Raw genomic sequence first — 11,551 nt, forward strand, 5'->3', positions numbered from 1 at the left:
TGCTAACAGGTAAAATCATTTTTTCAAGCCTTGTGTTTGTGGCCTGGTTAAACAAATGTAAAGAAACTAAACAGCAGATAAAGTGATATATATTAAAGACAAGTTTATGTGCAAATGAGCGGAAAACTATATTTCAAGAAGAGATATTTAAAACTCTTGACTCAGGCCACTATGACTCAGTCATCTGACCAACATTTAACATCTTTTCATTGGCTCATTTTAAGTTCTCCTATTGATCTGCCAGCTACAGTGTATACAGTACAGATGAGAAATAGATGGTTAGGATGTGTATTATACTAACGGGCTGTGTGCTCTATGTAATTGTGAAACTTTGTCTTTCGTTCTTTACCGTGCAGAGATCAGACAGTTCCTCAAATTTGTACGAACTAAAATAGTTTTATGTTCCTGTGGCCTCATGGTGTACACAAACAGTAACTGGTCTCACACTGAGCCGCCATGCGTGCACATTGTTTCTGCTCCCAGCTTCTGTTTTCCCCTTTAGCACAATTCGTCACGTCAGTCTCATCAGCACAAACACACACACACACACACACACACACACACACACACATACACACAGATAGCTTAGTACAGTCAACACATACTGTACAAGACAACACTGAATAATCTTCATTTATTGTTCCTCTAGACTTTTATTTGATAAATAGAATCTGATCTGCTTCATGAGTGGTTGTCCAGCTGTACAACATAACTCCACTCTTTTTTTTCCATGATATTATCTTTATTGAAATATTCCCAGACAGATCATGATAGGTGATATTTAAATCTTGTCTAGTTTGTTTTTGTCAACACATTTTTCCAACCTACAAAATGTGTTTCCTCAATAAGGCCTGACTGCCTGGATGGAGATTAATCTCAGTGTTTCACAGAGCGGCGTTCCCTCAATTAGGCTCGCTATTCTCCATCATGAGCTGTCAAGGTATGTTTGTCTCATTACTGAACAATTGTTTAAGTTCCTGTCAGGCTTACTGCTGTGTTCATAGCAAAAGCCTGTTCATGAAGCATCATTTGGGCTCAGGTGGGAACAGTAATCTGCAAAACTGAAGCCTTGACAGCTCAATACTGCGTGTCAACTTCTATTTTTCTTCCCCTCGTGAACATTTTGATATGTTGTGTTGGAAAGGAATCTCATGGGAGCTCAAACATACAAGCCGCATGAGTGCACAATTAAGTCAAAAGAGAAACAAATAAGAGACTTTAATTACCTCAGCTCCAGGAATGTTTGCACATTATCTGCCTGAATGTTGAGTTTAGTTGTTTTATTGTTTGAAAAACAGAAAAACAAATATAAAAGTGAATCATACTCCCTTGTCACTTTTAACAGGTCGTGCCACCTGTGGGGAGCTAACTCACATTTGTATTCAAACTTCTTCGAGCCCTGTCGTTGCTCTTATTATTCTGATTTTTTTTTTAGATTGAACTAAATAGAAATCAAATAAAAGCTACCACAAGTTTCTGCAAATTAGAACATTGTTATACTGGCAGTTATTATGCTCTGCTCTCCTGTTGTCTGTAATGAGGAAGTAGTTTGCCCTCCGATGTGGATGAAAGACTACAACTAAAGAAATGACAAAAACAAAAAAGTCAGTCCATGAGAGATAATGATGAAGTAAAAACACTAATAGTTGTTCATTTTCATGAGGGCAGAGCTGAAAGACAATGAATACTAAAAAGAGCATGTGACACAAAATAAAATGAACATGATGCCTATGTATACAAGGGAGACTCCTTTTTAAATTTAAAAAGGTTAAACTTGAACCCGAGCCGCTCAATTACAATTACAATTATTTTTATTACGAAAAAGTTGTTTTCAATGCCGCTGAGACCAGTTCAGTGTTAGACCATGAAACACAGCAAAGGTTTACCACAGTGATACTACATTTGACTGTTGAAAAGAAGGCAGGAACGAGGAACCCACTACCTAACAAGTAAAGTACAAGATCAGGGTAGCAATAAGACCTACCCCTTTGACCACAGGGGGCGCCAAAACTGACACAAAGGTAAAGTTCCTTACAGGAGCTTTAAAAACCAAAGAAATGAAAATATATCAATTCAAGATAGCTTTTGGCGTTATGGAAAACAATTTAAATCCAGGCAAGCATCACTCTCCTGGTATCTTTTCCTACAGGTAAACAGTCTCCACATGTGTGTTTTTTATTTTGAGTCTACATCTATACATCTACATCTAAACATTTTTTTTTACTGGGGTCAAAGATATTATATTAAGATACAAGTAGATCATTATTAGTCACTCAAAATGTAACAGGTACTACCTCCATATTGATGAACAAAAGGATAAGATGCTTGACAGAATTATTTATATTTTAAAACCTCGTAAAAATCTGAACATTTTACTTTCGTGAGTACCAAGTTGGTTTTTTTTAAGGAAACCATAGAAATGTGAGTTACAACAGGCTGATCCAAAAGCATCCCAAGCACTCTGGACAAAGGCTGTCCTCTTGACCCAGCTTGTAAGCATGAATTGCCGTCTTTGTCTGCTTTCACAGTCTGCGTTTGTGTTTCTGGGTTGTGTAATGCTGTTGGGTCACAATCACACACACACGCGCGCACACGCACACACACACACACACACACACACACACACACACACACACACACACACACACACAAATCAATCCTGCAACCTTGAATCAAAAGTTGAAAAATCTGATGAACAAAAATGTCAATTCAGCAGCCTGGCTATGTTTGCTTGGCTGCAAAAATGTTTTTCTGTCATCCTATAAAAAGGAAGAATTTTGAAGCAAAAACATAAAAGTTTGAAAGTGCACTGCGGATACAGTATTGCCTCTTTCGCTTTAAATACCAAGCGGTTTGGTATCTGAAGTGTCCACTACTGGCACACATATACTCAAACTACATCAATATCTGTTTTCAAAGGATATTTAATAAAACTCTTTGAAGGAAGTCATATCATTCAAACTTCCACCAGCATGTATTGCATTTTGCAGTGACAATAAACACTGCATACCCATGACTTCTCATAACACACACGTCACTTATGTCTGGTGTGTAAGACAGCAGTATAGAAAAAGATTAAAGATGGATCCGAGGACAAAGACAGTAAGCTAGGCAGGATGACAGACAGGCAAACACACAGGAACAATAAAAGACGGTAAACTGCGGGGGATAGAGACATAAAACAGTATGACGAGCCACCATGCTGAGAACTGCAGAAGCCAAAGAGCAAGAAGAAGGAGGAGGCCATGTCATGAGAAAGAGTGGGTGAGTGAGAGACTGAAACAGTTCAGACAACTGAATGAGGAAGTAGAGGTTGTGAGCACATGGGTGTGGTTGTTTAGCCGTGACTCCATCAGCCTTTCAGATACAGGAAAGCAGCGAGGATGATGAGGATGAGGATGAATCTGTGGACTCCACACAGGATGGATACCAAGGTAAGTGTAATTGCCTAGAAAGGATGGATGGACTAAATATCAGAGGGGCTGAGGGGTGTTTTGGGTGAAAGGGAATGGAAAAAAAAAAAAGATTGATGGAGGATGACAGACAAACGGATGAACAGACAGACAGAGAGTGAGTGAGAGTGCTAGATGTGACAAACGGGCAGGCGGGTCAGGCTAGAGGAAGGGGAGAGACGCCTGTACAGCCCAGGGGAAACAGGCCTCGTCTTGACATATGCTCTGGAGTGAAATGAAGATTGGCATGACCTGCTAATCTGAGCTGTCACAGCTCATGACGGCCACAGACGCTCACCTGTCACGCTGCTCCCAGCCCGGAGGACGAGCTGCCACCAGGATAGGTCAAAGATCTAGAATCATTTTGTGCTGAGGGACGATTCAAACTGAGCCACTGGTCCAGACTTCCATCTGTCACTCCACCCGCATCGGCTATACCTACCTGCCAGTTGTTCTCTAGATTGTATTGCTATAAAATAACAATACACAACAGCGGACATGTTTTTGCCTGCTTTTGTTTGTCTATAATGTTTTGTTTTAAGCTAGGGGCGATATGTTGTGAGGGGGAGGAAAGAGCATGTTTTTCAACTGATTCAGAAAAGGCTGCTCACCAGTTCAGCATTTCCATTATGCCGAAAAAGAATTGTTTTGACACATCCGCCAATGCCGTTTTTTAATTGGTGACAGAAGCAAACTTGCGAAAAAATAAAGACAAAGTTTGATCAACAGTGCCATAAAGTTGAACGCAGACACGTGTGGGAGGATTGCAGACACAATATGCGGCCTCGATCACTCATTTTTGACAAATGTATAAAAATAAAAAATAAAAGAAATGTTGGTTATGATGTGTGTATATTATACAGTTTGACATCTAAAGTAAGAATCTGTTGTGTGTCATGCTGGATGAGGAGTGTGGGTGATGTTGTCTGTGCGCTTTAGAGAAAGGAGAAGTAGCCACATTGTGCCAAATATCAAACTACAACTTCCTCTACGGTGGTTTTTGGGCTGTACAAAATGTTCCAGAGTCAACGGTTCTTTGTGTCAATCCTCTTAGCTAATCCTTTAAATAATCATCAAGTGTATGTTTACCTTGAGTTCATGGCCTAGTTTTTAAACAAATTTAAAAACAACTTAACAGCAGCTATAGTGGTATATATTACATGTTTGTGTGCAAATGAGCGGAAATTTTGCCTGGAAGTTTTGTATCAATTTTGTTCAAATTCTGTGCAGCAGATGCACATTTATATGAACTGGCTTCATTTATTCAATCACTTTTCAAATCTGTATTTATTTATTTATGTATTGCATATCTTAGATAAAGTAACTAACAGTACAAAACATAACACTAGTCTTGAAAAAAGACTATTGTGTGCACATCCATGCAAATTGCATATAGGTGCAGGACAAAAAAGGTATAAACTGCAGACAAAAGGGAAAGGTCTGCACTGTATCTTAACCTCTAAACCACTATGTGACTGTGTTAAAAGTGCAAAAGTTATAATACTATTCTGGTTTGGACTACCTGCATTGTTTTGTCTCCTTCCAACTGAAAATGTTTTTTTGTTTCTCTCAGAAGTATTTGGCTTCCTTAACCATTCTCCTGTTTGTCATGTTAAAAGGTAAGTTTCATAAAATCCTACCGGCACTGAATTGGCTCACGTGGAACTCACATTTGAATTGAAAACCCTAAAATGTTAAGGTTAAATTGTAGCTCAATGATTGGTAATTTAGAGTATAAAATCCTAAAGTCACGAAACTGCCTCACAATCTCACTTACACAGCTAAAGCTAATCTATATTAGCCTGCATTAGCCCCTTTCAGCTACTGTGATGAACTAAGTAAGGCTGTAGCTGAAAACTGCAGACTTTAGACATACTATGCTATTTCATGTCTTATGAATTCATCACCTATTCATTTCTGAAGAAATTATGTGTTCATTCTTTCAAACGTACACTAATGTGTTTCATTTCTCAGTATGAGTAATTCTTGAACTATGAAATATGTGGAATTCCCCTTTAAATAGAAGAATTTCCGTGAGTTAGAAAGAGCAATATGCTGAATTTGTATCAGTACCACATTAAAGCAACCGAGCGTACTTTGTGATTTAGGGACTTTTATCTCCACGCGTACATAAAGAAAAAGGTGTTAACACCTCTCACTCAGCAGCTGCATATTTCAGTGAATGTCCAGTGAACTCAATCTTAGTCCAGATAAGGGATTAGCTCACACTAAAACACCTTAGACCTCAACCATTGAGTGTATCTGCTGTAGATCATCACACCCTTTGTCAAGAGCCCTCAATGGGTTCATTAAAGTCGTGTTAGCCCAAGAAAGTGGAGGTTTGGTAGAGCTGCAGCATTAATTGGAAGGTGCTGAGTGAGTAAACAGACAACGGCCCCACTGTCCCGCAGACTCGCACAACAATCACGCTCTGTTGTAGCCAGAGGTTTCGTAAGAGCCGCTTCTTTGTAACTGTGCCGCACTGCCCCACTCACAGGACCGTTACTGTGACATGCTCTCAAAGCATCTGCAGGCCTCTCTCCCCTGCAAGGCCAAACACTTTCTCAAGGAATACATCACAGCATTGTTTGTGCGATTCACAGGAATACACAACACTGTCCTTTGTTCTTCCTCTAAAGTGGACTGTATCGAGGCCTCTCTTTGAGGCTCCATCTAAGTTGGTTCTTAGTGATTAAAATGTGTTTTTTCTTTCCTCTTGCAGTGACGAGGGCTCAGCCTTCCACACTGGCAGATCAAATGGGGTCTGTGAGCAGCAACACATCAACAATGCCCACTGCGCCCACTCCCACTGGTACAGTACATGTGGCTATTTTGAGAAATTTCACTTTGAAATCTCTCCTGTCTCTAGACTGTTTCAGTTTTAAAAGTAACTATTCATATTCAGGAATGCAAGGAGTTGTAAACTACTTTCATTTCAAACTTCATTAAACAATATTTAAGTATAAAAACATTGCAGACATGTGCTTCACAGAAATGTTGTACAAGGGAAATATGAATTCAACTGTACTTTTTGAAAATACATCTTTCATAGATGACTTTTGAGCCGTATTGCCTCTATTGATAAAACTGCTGAACAGACAGGAAATTTGCGGGGAATGAACTGGGGGTAGACATGCATTGATGACTGTAACCTCTGTACATGAGGCACCTGGTCTACCAACTGGGTTTAACTGGCGCTTCAAAAAATAAAACATTCAAAAATCGAGGGTTGGGGCATACACGTTATTAATGTAAAGCTGAACAACTATAAGAATATGTAAAACAAGAAAACAAAATGTATTCCTCTTAAAGAGCTCATCAAACAGTTTTTATTAGTTTAAGCATTGATGTATTGTTTATTTTCACACTTAAACCGGATAAAATGGGCGACCTGTGGCACTGACAGCAGGGCTGGCATGATGTTTGTGGGTCCACGCACACAAATTAATTTATTGAATTAATGTCTAGTTTGTAAAAATACATTTATTGGCAATTAAAACCATTTCAATTAAGACAATAGTGCAGCAGTTTTTGCTTTGACATTTTTATGTAAAAAGCTAAGTTTTTATTATCAACTGAAAGTGCCAACTACCGCATGTTCAAAACAGACAGAATAGTTGATTTGTACTTAAGTCCCGCCTATGATTAGGCAAATAGCCAATCATAGATTTAGATTTTGGGATGGCACCTGGGGTGGCCAATCAGAATTCAAGGGGGGCCCATTCCACCCCTCGCCACCCCTCTGGACACACCCCTGCAGGTCAATTGAAGGATGCCTTTTACCATATTACTTCTATGAATATGAAATGTACAATACAGTATCAACAAGCTAACAATGAATTCTGAATTAAAGTTATCATGTTCAAAATGCATAAAGACTAACGGTGACTAACACTTAATCTTAACATTGTGTTAATTGTACACCATATGTTCTCTTTTTCTGACTCTAAAAATAAGTAGTTATATAGTCGTATAAACATTTTGTTTTATAACTTCAAAAACAACTCTTGTGTTTAATATTCTGAGAGATACAGGTTTGTTGGCCTCTCTTTCTAGCAGGAGAAAGAGTGATAGGAAGATTTACCAGAGACTCTGACTCAACCCCGGAAGTTTCGTCTGCTGAACAAACCACAAGCGACCATGCTACTAGTGCCAACAACCTCACACTCAACAGCACCATGACAGGAATCAAGACTTCAACAGGTAGTCTGGTTCTGTGAATGCTGTCAGTACAAAACATCATTTCAATTGAACTTCACGTGATTTATTTATGTTTCTGTTCCTGAAGCTCCAAGAGAGGGAACAACAAAACCACAAACTAAGGTCACGCCTACCAAAGGTAACTGTCTCGCCCTCTTCCTCCCTACTTTTAGCTCCCAGTTGGTGGAGCCATTGAGTCTGGCTGGTTGATAGACTGTGTATATGGCCATAACTCAAACCAATATTAAAGGCTTACAGTTAGTGTCCTCACCAAGGATGCAGGAAGCTTTAAAGCTAATTATGAGGTAATTACAAAATGCTAAACTACCTGACATTGTGCAGATATACAGAGGAGTGTGTCTGCTGTACTTTCCAGCACAGGAGAAAGAGAGAGAGAGAAGAGAGAGAGTGCAGATAAGCTTTAAAAAATGTCAGCCAAAATTTCCTCTGAGAGTCATTCCACTGAAATACTCAGAAATTCAATTAAAATAGAGTTAACGAAAGGAATGCAGCTGGAATTTTATGAGAAGTAATTATGGATTGTCCTATGTGGCAAAGATAAGGACTCAATATTTCCCAGAAAAAAAATGGTCCTAATATTTAAGTCATGCATTTGTATTATAAATCTCTGTATTATACATATATGAGTATCAAACATTTGATGAATGAATTTATCCTGATGAAATAAAGGTTGAATGAATAAGGACAGAAAATCCTGAAAATAAAAGAAACTAATGTTTTTTTCTCTGTTTTTTCAGCATCCAGAGTGACAGCCTCCCCAACCACAACTGAGAAAACCATACGAAGTGAGAAACATTTGTACTATTCCATAGTTACCTTAAATGCCACAGGCGCTGCCGGTTTATTGTTATCTCGAGACAAACTGACAGAATCACAATCCCCTGTCTTCCATACAAAACCCTTGGCAGAGTGGTAGAACAGAGCATGTTGCTTCCCCTCTTTTGCGACAGATTAATGCTTGATTGTACCTTGTGCACGAGAAGATAAGACATTTGTCCTCATGCTGTGCTGGCTCACCAAAGATATGGTTTTGATCAGCAGCATGTCAGAAAGGCCCGTAGAGCTGTCATGCTATCTGTGACTGTTGTTCCCCCGTGATCACAGCTTCTTTTTTCTTCCTGTAGAGGCTTCCTGTGCTCAACAGTCAAACATAATTCAATAATTTTCTTCCTGCTTCTGCTTCTTGCAGATCCAAAGTGGGATCAAGATTTCACCTATGGTAAGAAGCTACATTGACAGTGTTTTTGTATGCCATCATCAATTTGTTGTGTCTCCAGTTGATTTCAGTTTTATATGTTTAGATTACAAGTCCCTGCGCATTGCTGGACTGTCCATCGCAGCAGTGCTTTTTATCATGGGCATCATGGTGATCTGCTGTAAGTATGACCCTTATAATAGGGTCCTACATTTGACCGTAACCCTAAACACTTTTGTTTTGTACAATGCTTTGTTCAACACTGTAATGTTTAACTGGCCTCCTCACTCAGATTTAGAGGCACTTTATTGTTTTCACAGGGAAAGTAGAGTTGCAACATATAATTTAAAGCAACAATATGTCACTTTTCCATCTGTAAATAGTTGTTTCAAATGTTGATTTAATAGTACAAGAACTTTCAACAGGGAGTATGGTGTCTCTCCCATGTCGACAGCGCGGCCCTATCGCCCGTTTACTGCAGTGTAATGTAATGTAACTTTAGCAGTGGGCCGAGGTCATCTCATGTACAGCTTTAAAGAACTAGTTCATACGCATGCCCAAAAAAGCATGTTAGCCTGTCGTTGTTCTGTTTGATATCATGGCTGGTGCTAAGAGGAAAAGGAGGTTGATGTGTGAAAATAAGAAGAGTGACAGAGCAAGAAGCAGAGTGTACATCCCTGCAGATATTATGCATAACTGATTGTGACGCAACGTTGGGCTGTATCGTTATTGGTGTCATCGTTGTCTCAGGCTGAAGGCACTTCCCTACTGTACCTTGTCAGTTCTTCTTTTCAGAAGATTTTTGCAGGCTTCGACAACTTCTGCTTATCAACAGATACATGTTCTCTAAGAGAGGCATAGGCGTGACTTCACTGTGTGTCTTACATGTGAGTGCAGTTGCACCCAGAGACAAACTGGGAAATTGTGGTAAAAACACAATTAAAGCTTTCACTTAGCTCAAGTGCTTTAAAGTAAAAAAAATGCATATAATGATATAACAGTGCTATGTTATTGGTTGTGCATTTGTGGTAGATATGTAGCTCTGAAGAAAAACTGCACGTTAGCTTGAATAGTTAAAGCACATTGCACTCATATTAAGAGAACAGATTGAATAGTAGCAGTAATGGTTCTGTATTCCTCAACATGAAATAGTTGAGAAGGGTCAGATACTGTATGTATTCCTGATTGTGTCTGACTTGCAGCAGGAGAAGTTAAACTCTTTGCTCTTTTGTAGGTGGCAAAGTCTGTCGGCTACCCAAGTGTAAAACCAAGTCATCCAAGTAAGTTTATAAAGCTTTTTTAAAAATTTTTTTTATTAATTCCAGTGAATGTTCTTTGCATATATGCATTGTTTTCGCAATGCATGATTAGCACACTGCTGTTTAATTTAAAACAATGAAAGCTGACAAAGTGGTGTTTGACTGAATCACAGTCCATGCTCATGAAGGTTAGCTGCGCTTATTTCATGCTGTTGACAAACTGCAGCTGAGTGAGTTGAGCAATTCATTGAATACAGGCTACTGGATGATGTATGGCAAACAATCAGTCACTTCAGACATATAATAGCTCAACAGAATGCTGACTAAAACCTCTGTGATGAATAATAAATCAAAAAGATTATTATGGCGCAATTTGTTGGCCGAAAGCATAACAGATCGACTGTAACCAACGCTGTGCTATATTTGTTTCTGATAAATAAAAATGTGATTTATTCTTTAATTTATTCTGTTTATTTTACAGGTCATATCGAGTGGTACAGGGATAAAGAGAGAGAGAGAGTGTGTGCACATTGATAAAAACACAGAGCTGCAAGGAAGCAACCAGGAGTCAAGAGAAAAACACTGGAGCAACACCTGGCTGTGTGTGCGTGTGGACTCAAAGACTGTCAGCTGCTTAGATACAGTTTCAATACATGCATCATGCTGATGAGTGAGGAAAGTTGAGCCATCACCTGCTTCATCTTTGTCAAATGTTATTTCTATACTTGGCAAAAGTGCACCAAAGAAGTCAAGTTATTATTTATCTTGGCAAATAATGAAGAGATGATTCATATTTTAATCACACCCTCAACTTAGAGGAAGGTTTGTTTCTACTCAACAGAGACAGTGTCCCACAGCCAAGCTTATTATTAAAGTTTAAGAAGAACATCGTCTGATTTTGACTTGTTTGGCACAACACTCGAGTTTTGATATGTTTTGAAAAGTAAAACTGGGTCACGTACTCTTCCTGATACATACTGTACACTCTTTACACTTTCAATATCAACATAAAAACAAGTTTGGTAAGTGGTAACTAAGGCTGCATTCACACTGCAAACAGAAGTGACCTGAATTTGACTTTTTTGTGATTCAGTTTTTTGTTTTTTTACAACAGTGTGAACAAGACATGTGACATTCAATCAGATCTTTTCAAACCAGATTTTGGCCACTTTCATACAAGGATTCACACCGGAGTCTGATACAGGCCACATTTAAAAGCAATGTGAACAGCCAAACAAACAAAAAAATCAAATCTGAGCCAAAAATCACAATCTAGCATTATGACTTGGAGTATGAATGAAACCCAAGCCTCTTTGTGACTTTATGCTTGTTAGTGAGTAAACCTCGAGATTAAACAAAATCCACTGGTGCATTATCATTACATCCAGATGGCTTTTAAATGATGCAGACCGGGAGAAAACATG

The 11,551-nt window shown here is 38.8% G+C and overlaps 1 protein-coding gene across 4 annotated transcripts; it reads left to right on the forward strand.

The window, feature by feature from the left end:
* Nucleotides 1-3,031: 3,031 nt before the first annotated feature.
* fxyd5 (FXYD domain containing ion transport regulator 5) lies at nt 3,032-11,013 on the forward strand. Of its 4 annotated transcripts, none has more exons than XM_061050707.1 (11): nt 3,032-3,264; nt 3,357-3,434; nt 5,029-5,071; nt 6,175-6,264; nt 7,509-7,655; nt 7,741-7,791; nt 8,411-8,458; nt 8,863-8,892; nt 8,975-9,049; nt 10,103-10,148; nt 10,609-11,013. In XM_061050707.1, exons 1-11 carry the CDS (start codon nt 3,187-3,189, stop codon nt 10,631-10,633), a joined length of 711 nt encoding a protein of 236 aa, XP_060906690.1. In that variant the 5' UTR covers nt 3,032-3,186; the 3' UTR covers nt 10,634-11,013. The 4 variants fall into 4 exon arrangements, with proteins under 4 accessions (XP_060906690.1, XP_060906689.1, XP_060906691.1 ...); XM_061050706.1 differs by having other exon boundaries at nt 3,033-3,264; nt 5,026-5,071; nt 7,512-7,655; XM_061050705.1 differs by having other exon boundaries at nt 3,035-3,264; nt 5,026-5,071.
* Nucleotides 11,014-11,551: the final 538 nt, after the last annotated feature.

This window comes from Labrus mixtus, chromosome 11 (assembly GCF_963584025.1).
Source record: "Labrus mixtus chromosome 11, fLabMix1.1, whole genome shotgun sequence".
In the NCBI taxonomy this organism is placed as follows: domain Eukaryota; kingdom Metazoa; phylum Chordata; class Actinopteri; order Labriformes; family Labridae; genus Labrus; species Labrus mixtus.

Excerpts from the sequence above, each read along its gene's own strand:
- fxyd5 (XM_061050705.1), top strand. The coding sequence starts at position 3,187 with ATGACGAGCCACCATGCTGAGAACTGCAGAAGCCAAAGAGCAAGAAGA. Across the intron at positions 5,072-6,174 it reads CCTGTTTGTCATGTTAAAAG|TGACGAGGGCTCAGCCTTCC; the intron begins GTAAGTTTCATA and ends TTCCTCTTGCAG. Across the intron at positions 7,792-8,410 it reads TAAGGTCACGCCTACCAAAG|CATCCAGAGTGACAGCCTCC; the intron begins GTAACTGTCTCG and ends CTGTTTTTTCAG.